At 48.9% G+C, this 13,319-nt stretch overlaps 1 protein-coding gene across 7 annotated transcripts in view; it reads left to right on the top strand.

Moving 5' to 3' along the window:
• CACNA1B (calcium voltage-gated channel subunit alpha1 B) overlaps window positions 1-13,319 on the top strand; it is a 125,984-nt gene that overhangs the window by 68,613 nt on the left and 44,052 nt on the right. For 5 of the 7 annotated variants that reach the window (XM_027650162.1, XM_027650160.1, XM_027650158.1 and 2 more), the window contains 4 exons: window positions 540-650; window positions 796-879; window positions 6,147-6,152; window positions 11,885-12,001. In XM_027650162.1, coding sequence (XP_027505963.1) covers window positions 540-650; window positions 796-879; window positions 6,147-6,152; window positions 11,885-12,001 — 318 coding nt within the window. The remainder of the gene's footprint in view (window positions 1-539; window positions 651-795; window positions 880-6,146; window positions 6,153-11,884; window positions 12,002-13,319) is intronic. The other 2 variants (XM_027650161.1, XM_027650159.1) reach the window with 1 other exon arrangement.

Raw genomic sequence — 13,319 nt, 5'->3', positions numbered from 1 at the left:
CCATGGCAGGGGGTGGATTGAGATGAGCTTTAAGGTCCCTTCCAACCCAAACCATTCTGTTATTCTATGAAATGGCTCAATTTTGCAACAGCCTCAGAACTCTGGGATGTGATCCCCAGTGCTCAGGAGGGAGATGTGGGTGGAGGCACATTGTGGATGATGTCCCCTCCTCTCCCTTGCCTATCTTAGAGTATCTTCACAGTCATGGGGTCACCTTATTCTTAGGGTCTTCTGGAATGACCCACAGTGCTGCACTTGTCCTCTGATTTTGAAAATGCTCTTCCTCCTGGCCCATGTTGTGCTTACAGAGGGATGTCTACCAGCAGCTCCAGTGTTGGGGATATCTCCAACTGGGACAGTATGTAGGGAGGAGTGTCCTTCTGGAGGGACATAAATAACTTTTTGTAACCCCAAATCTTGCTTGAAGTGAGCGCAAAATCCAACACTAAAACAAGCAGGAGTTTTGCAGTTGGGCAAGTCAGCTGGTTTTATTCTGTACATGATCTTCTGGTAACAGCTTTTCTTCCGTCCTGCTTTAGTTCTATGATGCTCCAGAAGCATATGAAGAAATGCTGAAATGCCTGAATATTGTGTTTACATCCATGTTTTCAATGGAATGTGTGCTGAAGATCATTGCCTTTGGTGTGCTGGTACGTGCCTTCCTCCTTCACCTTCCCCTGCTTCCCCTCCCCACCAAACGCTCGTATTTCGTGACGCGCATTTAAAAACAAAAAAAAGGGAAGAAAATAACCCCTGGATCCCTCTATCCCCCCCCCTTGTGTTTTCATTTGGCAGAATTATTTCCGAGATGCCTGGAATGTCTTTGATTTTGTCACAGTGTTGGGAAGTATTACTGATATTTTAGTAACCGAGATCGCGGTAAGTCCCGTTCGCTCCGTTCATAAACAAAGCTGGGCCCTGTCAAAGACATTGCACCTTCTCCCTACCAGCCTGATTCCCTGGAGCTGCCTCTGGGATTTGGGATGTCCTTGGGTGACCTGGCAGCCTGTTTTTCCATCAGCTCTGCTCTTTCCAGGGAGCTGAGCACAGCTGCCTGCCCCAAAGGCTCTTGTGAAAGGCTCTGATGAGAACGACAGTGCCGCTGCCTCTGCCAGGAAGCAGCTATTTCTCGTTCAGCAAATCTGCCCCCGGGCCATTTTTTTGCCTATTAATGGAAAAATCCTGTTGAATTTAATAGAGGGGAAAGCCCAAAAGGGCTCTGCTGTGTTATGGTGTGAGGTGCTTTGCAGGGCACACACACCCCCTCGTGTCCCCTGGGGCTCCTGCCCAGCCGTGGGCAGGGTGAGGGTGAGAAGTGATGGGAATGGAGGGCCCACACAGGCTGGGTTGGGGGAGTGTTCCTATCACGTGCACAAATCTCTGTGGGGTCATTAAGAAACAATTAATTAAATAAACAGATTAAAATTAATAACCAAACAACTTTCCCGTAGGATTTCTGGCCAGCCCTACAGGGACAGCTGTCTCCCTGCTAATGAGCCCAGTAGATCACACAACTTGCCATTAAATTATTAAATTCTAAAGGATTTTTCCAGAAGGGCAGCAAATATCTGACTCCAGCCATGACACCCTGACACTATCCAATTTATAAACTCCTCCTCTCCTCTCCCAGTGCATCTTGTATCTGTATGTGATGAATTTGAACTTTACCATAACTTTTTTTCTCTCAGTCTCCTGGGATTTGCTGATAGATCTGTTTTGTATGTGCTAAGAATTGTGCTCCCCAGGCTTCTTTACAGATGGTGGTGGTGAAGACCGTATCACTGCTCCTAACAAAACATATTTTAACCTACCCTTCGTACCAAAAACCACACAAACCCCAAAGTTTTGCTCCCCATACAAGTGTTCATTTACCAGCTGGTGAATCCTCTCCTAGGCTTTGAATTACCTTTTGTTTTCAGTGCAGCCAGGTTTAAACTAATCAAAACAAACCCAAGGTCTGGGTTCCACCTCTCTGAGTGCTGGATGCTTCCACTCCCTCTGCCATGGGATGTTTTCTTGCCAAACTTTTGCTGTGGTTTGAAAACTTGTGCAAAGATTCATGAGTGAGCCAAGAACAGAGACTGCCACTTCTCCTCCACCTTCCTTTGGCCACTTTTCCTGGGAGGAAGCAGCACGGGCAGCTCACACAGGGTGAGGAGCCTCTGCTCTCTCTGAGATTGGTGTCTTCTCCTTCAGGAAGGTGTCTCCTTCATAACACCAAGCCCATGTGCTGCTTCTTAAAACCCTCACTCTGGAGCTGTTTTGCAGCCAGTGGTGTTCCCCATTCCCTGCTCAGTTAACAGGCCACTGCCTCTCCCTCCAGCTCCCACGGGATGGCCTCAGGGAGGGTGTCTGGCATCTGGAAAGTTGGCTGTGGACTGATCAGGTTGGGCTGTGAGGCATCACTGGATTTGATGGCATCACCCCTCCCCTCCACAGGGATTTCTCTGGTTTCCAGCATTGAAGGCAGCAGCAATTTGGAGTGTGAATTAGCCCTAAAACCAGTCTAACTCCAATAGGGTCAAGCTCCCAAGCACCTATATGCCTTTCCATTCTCCTTCCACTTGGAAGAGGTTTTTGGTTTATGAGTAGCTAGAGCCTTTAAGTCAAACATTAGAGAGGACTTTCTTATGCAGGTTGACACCTTCCCCTGGCACTGATCACAAACATCTCTTTAATTTAAAAGCCCAGTACCACTCCAGCCCCCGATCTCTTGGTTCTCTGGTTGTGCCTACAGACCTGTTGGAGCTCTGCTCTCTCTAAACATTCCCTTTCTGCAGCAGCCAGGTGGGGTCAGTCTCTTCTCCCAAGTACCAACTGACAGGACAAGAAGAAACAGCCTCAAGTTGCACCAGGGGAGGTTTAGGTTGGATATTAGGAACAATTTCTTCATTAAAAGAGTGGCCAGGCACTGGCACAGGCTGCTCAGGGCTGTGGTGGAATCCCCATCCCTGAAGGGATTTAAAAGCTGTGTGGCACGTGGGGACATGATTTAGAGGTGGCCTTGGCAGTGCTGGGGACTTGATGATCTCAGAGATCTTTTCCAACCTAAAAGCTTCTCTGATTCTCTGATTTCTGTGTAGCCATCATGCCTTCTACCCACAGGCTTTTCCCTGCAGACAGAGATTGCCCAGGGGTCATTTCCCCCTCCCACCTTCTTGCTAACTTGCTTTTCAACACTCCTTTCACACAGCTCCTCCCTGAGGTCTCTGCAGCCCCAGCTGCAGCAGCACTCCCATCCCCACCAGCACCCCCTTCCACATCCATCCCAGCCTCAGACAGGGACAACGGGCTGAGGGCTCAAAGGCATCGTACTCAGGAGGCTTAGTTTGCTTCAAGGTGACCCTGATGCACAGGTCTCTGCACCACTGCTTAGCTACCCCGGTGGTGCCCCAAAAATCACATTTCTGACAGAATTAACAGGGGCAGCAAATAATGGCAGCTGTCAGGAGGCTTCTCGTGGAGCAGTTTGTTCTGCTTCAGCCAGTGCCACGGGGTGGAGGTGCTCCTGTTCCAGGGTCTCCACTGCCACCACGAGCCTTCCTGGCCTCCAGGCCAGGTTGGATGGGCCTTGTGGGATGTGTCCCTGCCTGTGGCAGGAGCGGAACGAGATGAGCATTAAGGTCCCTTTTAACATAAACTGTTCTGTGATTTTATGTTTCTCCCCTTTCCAGTCCTGAGGATGGAAAACAGGCAGAAGGATCCAGCACTCTGCTGCTGTGCCATGTTGTTGGCTCCATGGTAGGCTGCAGTTAGGGGTATTCTGACCCAAACCACAGCAGGGGTAACCCAAGGGGTCCCACACCTGTCTGGCAATGCCAGGACCTTTCTGCTGCCTGCAAAGTGTCAGCAAAAATATATGTGAGGTATATCCTGGCAGAGCTACACTTTAAACCATCTCTGTAATATTTGTTAAACAATTTGCTAAATTTGTTTGTACCTAAATACAATTTAATCCAATTAAAAATGTAGAAAAGAGGTGAAAAGCCTGAAGCAGTGATGAGAACATTTGGTTTGCAGACAGTAGGGACTGAAGGGAGGACCAGTGGGTGCCTCATTCCCAGAGCACAGCCCTGGTGTGTGGCCTTCAACCTTTCATCCCAGGGCCTCTGTCCACCCTCTCTTTGTATTCCCAACTTCTTTATATTCCCAGGTAAGGCAGAGCAGTAACTTTAGGCTGGGGATGAGCATCTGCTCTGCACAAAGGGCCACAGCTGATGCTTTCTTCACCTTCCTCAGAGTGTGCCCAGGGGTGCAGCAGCTCCATCATGGAGTGGAGAATAACCAGAGAGGAGAACAGGTCTTGACTCCTCACCACTCCGAGCTGTGTCCTCAGCATAGAGTTCCTTCTTCTCCATCTGCCCTCCTGTTAGAGTTGGACCTGGCTCCCCGCCAAGTTCCCGAGACCCAGCGAAAAGCCTCCGGCAAAGAGTGAGAGAGAAAAAACTATGAAAAAACCCAGAATAGCAGAACTATATTAAAATATATACATTTACATATATCACAGTTATATACAGTTAAAATACTATGTACATACAAAAATGAACCCCAAACAATCCTCCTAGAAGGGGAAGGGAAAAGGGACAAAACCACAAAAGAAACCCGAAGCAGGTATGCACAATCAATAAAAATTGGCAAAAGAAAATCTTACTACTCTCCTTGAGAGAGCAGAATTGCGCCAAACGACCGCCGGCACCCTCCGCCTCCCAAGGCCTACAAGGCCTCACTAGGCCTCACTGGGCTCACTAGGCTCACTAGGCCTCACTAGGCCTCACTAGGCCTCACTGGGCTCACTAGGCTCACTAGGCCTCACTAGGCCTCACTAGGTCTCAGCAGGCCTCACTAAGCCTCACTCCCTCACATGAGCAGGACCAACAGCAGAGAACCTGTGCCTTCAGATCCATAGGAAGAGAAGAGGGCAGAGCCTTCTCTCTCCTTCTTATTTATACCTCTGCTTATGTAAAGAATAGCATGGAACACTGGGAATATAGGGTAATTGCCTGGTTACAAGCTGGTCTTAGGAAGGCCTAGACTAAAACTATCCCACCTCCTCAGCTGATGGGCACTACAGGCAGAGTTGGGTGGCAGCCTCTGTCAGTCTCTCCCTGTGCATCCAGCCCTCTTGTCACCCATCCCATGGGATTTCCTCATCTGGGAGGTCCATGTGGCAGCCACAACATGACCCCATCAGCCTCCATCTGTCCTGCCCCTGGAGCCCTCCCAGCTCCCTTGGAGATCTAGGTGTTTTCTAGGTTTTCCAGGTGTCACCCCGAGATCAGGCTCATAAAACACTGTTATTTTTTCCCATGACTGTATTTTCCAGCTGTAAATGTTCTCCAAGGTAAATAAACCCGCTCACCTGGGGCGGGGGGTTATCTCCTCTTGAGAGACTTGGCTTCCACCAGCCTTGCTGCATCGGTACCTTTAACCCACGGAAAAGTAAAGACAAAAGGAAAAGAAATGTGTTGATGAATTGCTTTGTATCAATTTTGTAGTCATACCATATGTAATTTACTTTGTGATTGTAGTGGAACATATATATATATTTTTTTTTTTTATTTCCTTAGGCAAAAAAAAAAGTGAATGTCAGTTTTTTGACCCTCTCAGTAATAGAGGGAAAATAGGTGGCTTTAAGGAGAAGGTGTCCTTGTGGACACATCCAGAGTGGGAGTTTGGCAAACTGACATCTATTTCTATGCCTGGAAATATAAAAAAAAACCTCCTGAGAAGTGTTTGTGAATTGTCTCCCAATTTGCATTACAAACTGAAATGCAAATCACTACTGCACTGTGTGTGTTACCTTTAGGATCTCAGAACCTGTTTTTGGTTTGAAGCATTTTTTCTTTATATAATTCCCATAAAATAACACCTCCCCTCCCTCGAGACCTGATAGTTTCTTTTCCCTCAATGAAATTTTTCAGAGTTTCCTTTTTTGCTTGTCCTGATTACTCATTTTCTCTTTTTGTTTCCCTGTTTTGTTCTTTATTTTCCTTAATCTACCTGCTGAAATCACGCCATCCAATCAACATACAATGCGAAAACCATGTCTCCGTCTGTATGTTGTGCACCTGCTGCTCAAAACAAAAAAAACCCTAAATTTGTAAATAACTCTTGCCAATATCCATCCATGAAAACATCACATATAGGACACGGTTGGTTTCATTGAATTTAAACAATTCTTTCAAGCCTCTGCTTTTATTTTCTCTCGTTTTTCTTTTGATTTGATAAGTTGTTTGGTTTGGTTTTTTTGAGTTTTCTTTTGATGAGATTTCCGATTGCACTGGTGAAAAAGCCTCACTGCAGCACTGCCCCAAACTGGCTTCTTTCTGCACCTCCTTCCCTGGGCTAATTGGTGACATGAGGCAAACCCAGTTACCAATAGCTCTGCTCTCTGTTCCCCCCCACTTTGCTAAAGGGGAGACTCCCACTTGCCTTATTTCCATGGGAAACGGGACGGGATGATTAGGAGGGAATGATGCTCCTGGATGGGCTGGAGAGGAGAAGATTGGCTGGCTGGGAAATACTTCACTTTAAAACCGGTGGCACCAAATTCAGCTCTTGGAAAGTGGGTTTGGTTTCTTTTGAACAAGATGCTTTCTTGCCAAAAACCCCAGTATTACAAGGCAGAAACATTCTGAAGTGATGGCAGACTTGCTGCCCTCAAATCAAAAGAGAAATGATTGAAATGATAGAAAAATATTATCTTTGCTCCATTTGGAAAATTCCCTGTGATACCAGCCCGTAGAATTATTTTGGACATAGAGTCCCTGGGCTGCAAAACCAAACATCTCAAGTTAAAGCATAAATTGTGTTATGAACAGAGCTGAAAAGTACCAGAAGCCACATCCCACTGGGAATTTAGTGCCTGATTCCAAAGATGCCTTTGGAAACCCTGGCCTTTTTTCTTTGAAAATCATAAATTAAGCAAAAGAGAATGAATAAAGAAAAATGCAATCTAAATATATATAATTTTTTCCCTTATTTTTAATTATCTTGGCTATGGTTAATAACACAAAGGAGACCATAAGCTTATCAAAAATCCTTGCTTGGCCACCTGACAACAGCTCTTGGATCTGTAACATCTGCATTTCCTGCTGCACAGTTGCTGTTAAGACACAAATCAGGGTGAATCTTCATGCCAGGCTGCACAGAAGCTCCATGACTGTTCCTGGAGGGTCACAGGGGGGATTTCCTAGGAAGCAGTAAAGGAGAAAATGACAATGTGTGAGTGAAAATTTGCCCAGTGCGAGCCAAGAAGGGAATTTCTGTGGTGGCTGGAAGTGCTACAGATGTGTGGCAGCAGTGAGGATGTCTTTGGAGATGTCATCTGCTGCACCCCTGGCCCAGGCAGCACAGAAAAGTGCTCTGGCATGAGCTGTGAAAATATACTGGAAAAAAACCAGTTTATCTCGATTTGGCCAAATTTTGGTCCACGTTCAGGTGAAGGATTTCAAAGCTCACCCTGCTGTTTGTTAGGATTGCAGTTGCTGTTTCACAGAGACGAGTCCAGGCTCCTCCCATCACCTGGCATCCCAGTGAGGTCTTTGGAGAACCACATTGTCCTCCTGAGATGTTTTCTTCCTTCCACTGCTGCTGGGACACTGCAGTGAGTGCATCAAGAGCTCCAAAGTTCAAGGGAAGGCTGGAGGAGACTGAAATCTGAGCTCACCAGGCTCTGCAGCTTCTTCAAGAGGGGCAGCTCCAACCCCTGCTCTCTGTGAGCAGTGACAGGATCCAGGGAATGGCTGGAGCTGTGCCAGGGCAGGGTCAGGTTGGATCTCAGCAAAAGGTTCTTCCCCCAGAGGCTGGTTGGGCACTGACCAGGCTCCCCAGGGCAGTGGGCACAGCCCCAAGGCTGCCAGAGCTCCAGGAGGGTTTGGAAAATGCTCTGAGGGCCAGGGTGGGATTGTTGGGGTGTCTGTGCAGGGCCAGGAGCTGGACTGGATGGTCCTTGTGGGTCCTTCCAACTCAGGATATTCTGTGAAGCAGGGAACGAGGAGAGATCTGGGCATCACACACAGAAAATCATTCTTCCAGCATTCCATCAGGATGGAAGGATGATATGATGTAACTGCGATAGCAGAGTCCTCAAGGCACAGATGAGTGTAGCAAAAATCTTCAGAAATCCTCCTAAAATCAGCAATGGATTCCCTGAGCTTCAGAGGAAGCCAGGGCCCTGTGCAAGGTTCGGGAACACTTCTGGCAACACCATGGACATTTAAATGGGAACAAGGCCACTTCCTCAACAGAATAAGTTAATTCTTGTCGATGCCAGATGAAGAGAAATGCTAAAGCTTCCTGAGCGATCCCATTTTTGCCTTGATCAGATGCCTCTTCCAGCAGCTTTTTTTGCATCCCTGGGGACAGTGAGCACAGCTCCTGTGCTGGGCAGATCATTCTGCTGCTGAGGGTGCTGCAGGAACAGCCCCAGGCGATGGTTGCACACCCTGCTCTTCATGGCTTCTCTCCTTTTCCATATGGAAAACTCTGGGGCTCCCAACAGAAGAAGGATATGGAGCTGCTGGAGCCCAGAGGAGGCCAAGAAGATGTTCTGAGGGCTGGAGCCCCTCTGCTCTGGAGCCAGGCTGGGAGAGTTGGGGGTGCTCACCTGGAGAAGAGAAGGCTCCAGGGAGACCTGAGAGCTCCTTGCAGGGCCTAAAGGGGCTCCAGGAGAGCTGGAGAGGGACTGGGGACAAGGGATGGAGGAACAGGACACAGGGAATGACTTCCCACTGCCAGAGGGCAAGGATAGATGGGATATTGGGAAGAAGTTTTTTACAATGAGGGTGGGGAGGCCCTGGCACAGGTTGCCCAGAGAAGCTGTGGCTGCCCCTGGATCTCTGGAAGTGTCCAAGGCCAGGTTGGATGGGGCTTGGAGCAACCTGGGCTGGTGGAAGGTGTCCCTGCCCATGGCAGGGGGTGGAATGAGAGGAGCTTTAAGGTCCCTTCCAACCCAAACCAAATTGTGATTCTATGAAAACAAAGGGTAAAAGATGAGGCTGCCCATGGTAGGACAGCAATCAAGGCCAGTTTGTTATCCATGATGTCTGTTCTCCCTGTTTCCCTCCTGCTTTGCAGTTCTTTCAGGGATTTATCACTCATCTGAGCTCCTGTGGTGGGAAGTGGTGGCAGTGCCCAGGCCCTGGCTGGTGACTGGGTACCTCCAGTACCAGACCTTCCTCTTTTAGGAAAACAGGGCCAGGCCAGGGGGAAATGCTTTTCCAAACATAATTTTGGATCTGTCAGGTGGATCATACCATCCCAAAGCTCTGGTGCCTCTTGTGGGGACCAAACAGCCGTGAGCATCTGTGCAACAGGAAAGCAATCAAAAAACCCGGGAAAAATGACCTGGATAATCATGTGACACATCACAGGGGTGGCTGAGTGGGGGGAGAATCGATGCAAAGCACTGTTGTACCCGAGAAATATCGCACTGTGGAGTTTCCCCTTCAGCTGCATGTGACTCTAACTCCTGCCTGGAGGGCTGAGGTGTCGAAGGACGGGTTTTCTCCGTGGTGTGCTGGGGGTGGCACACGCAGAGCCCTCCCACCCATCCCCAGCGGGTGCAATTTGGCCTCCCCACAGCAGAGAACTGTCCTTCGAACCGTCCCGGCGTCGGGGACGGGGGATTTGCCTGGGTTGTGAGGGATCCCACTGCGCTTTAGGAACTGCAGGAGTCAAAGAGGGAGGCTTAGAGGCTGGGGAATAAAAATTGTACGGACTGTTTGTCCCTCCAAATCCCAGGGAATGGGGCATTGCAGGCATAACTACACCATTTTGAACCCCTTTCCCATTTATCCCCGTTTTCCATGTACAAAGCACAGCCTGTGCTCAGCACAACCTCTCAGGCAGCCCAGCCCAAGGCAGATGTTGAGCATCCTGTCAGCCCTGATTATGAGGCTGCAGCAAAGTCTGAGCAAGACAATGTTCTTGCTGTTAAGCTGCAGGAACGTGAGAAGAGGGAAGGACAGCAGGGTCAGAGGAGAGATGGATCCCGCAGACACTGTCCGTGTGCTCCTCAGAAGAGCATAAGGCTGGAGCACAGGAAAGGTCTGGCTTGAGCATTGCTCTGAAGTTTAAACTGTGTCAGCCTTCCAGGCCTGAAAGTGCTGTGAATGCCACATAAGGTCTGGTCTCGTTCCCACTGTTGGGAAGACATGGTTCAAACAGGCTCTGGGTCAAAGCTCTGCCTTGCCCTGTGGAGCTCCTCAGCCCCGCAGGGGGAACAGGGGGACAGGGACCAGCTTAGTGATGGCACCTCCTTATCCAGCTGAGTGCCAGCTCTGCCCCACGGGCCCTTTCGTGCCAAGGTGAGTCCAGCTGGAATGTGGTGAAGGGAAGGTAAGCCATGAGTGAAACAAAGCTGAGCTGATGCTCCGAGACAAGCGTTCCATCCCGAGTGCCTGTTCTCCTGCCCCCCAACAACCCAGGGGAATCCTGCTTGTGCTTTGCCTGCCAGAGCTGGTTCTGTTGCTGACTGGAATGAGCTCAGTGTTGTCCTGCTCTTTCATGGAACATACCTGTGCTTTTCTCTTTTCTCTTTATTTGAGGACTGAGTCTGATTGACGGTCTGTGCCTAACTCTGAGCTGCTTGTGTTTTTAACCTGAGAGAAACCGAGTGCATGCCTGAGACTGATTTCTTGGACTCTTTGATGGGATTGGTGGAATGCAATGCTAATGGCCCCAAAACTGAGTTGGCATTTAAAGAAATGAATAGATCCAACAAGCCCCCCAATTTCAGCATGAGCTCTGTAGCCAAACGAGCAAGAAACGTGGGTCAGTTCAATGTGACTGGGTGTCTCCTGGTAAAACAATAATACAAGGGAAATACTATTTTTGCTCATCTTTACCAACAAGAGCTCCTTATGATTATATTTTCTGCTCCACTGCTTGCTAGTTTAAAGCGGGATGCTTTCTCTCTTTAGCTCACTCAGTCAAATAAGTGGCTGTGAACAGAGATTCACAAATAAGTGAATTGGGATCAGTATGGAAAGGGGCAATATTTTTTTATCTCTTTCAAATAGGAGGGCAAGAGGGATCTGGCTTTTGCATGTTTTCTTTTGGAAAGAACCCTCTCTAGATTAGCTCATTGGGGCAAGAAACCTCTTTTCCCTGAAGGAAAGAAAAAAAAAAAAAAGATGGGGTGAGGGGTGGGGAGAATCATCCAAAACAAATGGAAATCTGAATCTGTCTCCAGCAGTTCTTTGATCCACCTGCAAAGACACATTTAATGGCAATTTGAAAAACCAGCAGGTTCCTAAGGCATCCTCCTGCTGTTGAAAGCTCAACCTCCCCAGTTGACTCGCTGCCATTGATCCATCTCCCAAACAAGTCTTTCTGGTGCCCTTTCTCTTTGATGAACCTGTCCAGTTACTCTCTGTATAAACAGATCTAAAACCTGCAGGTTGGCAAACATCCTCATTCCTTCAAGGATGTTTGAATCTTCACTGGACAATGCCTTTCTTTGTTACATTACAGGCTGTACACGCCTGTCTTGGCTTAAGTTCGGTTCAGAGCTGACCAAGACGTCCAAACAACCTCATTCCTTACAAAATGAAACTATGGCACCATTCCCTCTCCCCGAGTCTTTATGGGGGAGAAAAATCTGCCTTTCTCAAAGCAAATCTGACCTCCATGGACAGCGTGAAAGGGCCTTTTCTGTCATTGACCCAGTAGCAGAGGGGAGGGCTCTTGTGGAGAGGGATTTTCTCATTCTTGCTGCATGTGGAGTGATCTGCACTGACGAATGTTTCTTTTGGAAGGTTTTCTGGTGGCCGATTTGCTGCTTAGATCGTGAAGCTGGTAATTTTAATTTCTTTTTTCGCGGGCTGTGGTTTCCGAGCGCGTTAATTTCTGAAGGACACAAAACCTTTACTTTCCGCAGGACAACTTCATCAACCTCAGCTTCCTGAGGCTCTTCAGGGCAGCCAGACTCATCAAACTCCTCCGCCAGGGCTACACCATCCGAATCCTGCTCTGGACATTCGTGCAGTCCTTTAAGGTGAGTTTGAGAGACGTGGGTCGCGCTTGGCGCATCCGCAGCCTCCTCCGCTGGGGATCAAACAGAGGGAATTCCCTCTGCACCACCATTCCATCACAGGAATATTGATTCTGCAGGGAAGCAAACTGGGTAGCACTGACCAGCCCCTGAACGCTGCATTTTGGAAGATGAGTCCAAAAGGCTGCTGGTGCAGATTCCAGTGGGTGCACAGAGCTCAGGTTGCCCTTGAAGCCACCCCAAAATCCCCGTGGCAAAGCCTTGATGCTCAAGCATTTGCATAAGGAAGTGGTGCCCTGGTGACTGTTATTTGCCTGCAGCGAGTGGGAGGTCAAATTGCTTTCACCAGGATTTGGGCGTGGTAGAAGGTGGCAGAGGCAAACCCCAAACCACTGGGGTTTGGTGACACCAACTGGGGAGCTGCAGAACACAGGGCTGGGCTTTGATGATGTGGAGGATTTTAAAAAGATGAGGTTTTGTTCTGAAGTGCAGGCAGTTGCTTGGCCTGGTTTCCCTTCCCTCTCAGCAAGACTCAGCACGTTGAGGCCCAGGGGCGACTTCTGCTCCAAGTGACCCTAAACCAGCTGTCTTATAGCAGAGCACTGCTTCAGTCCATGCTTAGCTGTGAGCCAGCTCTTTTCCACACCTAAATAAGAGCCCACACGCCCCAAAGCTGCTTATTTTTGTTTTGCAGCCCGTTTCTGCATTGTTTTGAGCTTTAACTCTGGTTATGGGCCTTGCTCAAGTATTGGAAGGCAGAGAGGAGAACATATAATGGGAAATCAAGACTGATACCAGGCTCTAACACAAGGGCAGAGCTCCAGTCCCTGCCAGGCAGATGTTCCCACTCAGCAGAGTGTCCTTGGACTGTGTAGCCTTGGCTGGATCTTGGCAGAGGGGCTCAGCCCTGGCCCTTTCCAAGGGTGTGTGCAGAGAGCTGCCCTGAAATGGAGACGGGACACTCCTGCACTGCCTGGGCAGCTGTTTGTCTGTCTGTCTGTCCCCCACAGCTGAGCTCTCAGTCTTTGATCCTTGTGCAAAGGTGTCCAGCGGAAACCACATCAGCCTTTTGCCCCAGGGTTCCTTCAGGTTTTGCCCCTGGGGGACATCAAGGGCATCAGGGGGGGCATCAGCACTGGCCAGGCAAGGGAGGGAATTGTCCTGCTCTGCTCTGCCCTGGGGCAGCCTCACCTCAAGTGCTGGGGTCAGTTTTGGGAGGACACAATGTAAAAAAAAGATCTAAAGCTGTTGGCAAGTGTCCAAGGGAGGGACATGAGGATGGTGAAGGGTCTGGAGGGGCCACAGGAGGAGTGGCTGAGGG

The sequence above is a fragment of the Corapipo altera genome, unplaced genomic scaffold, assembly GCF_003945725.1.
Source record: "Corapipo altera isolate COAL_440 unplaced genomic scaffold, ASM394572v1 268, whole genome shotgun sequence".
Lineage (NCBI taxonomy): Eukaryota > Metazoa > Chordata > Aves > Passeriformes > Pipridae > Corapipo > Corapipo altera.
This window is presented reverse-complemented; position numbering and strand designations above follow the sequence as displayed.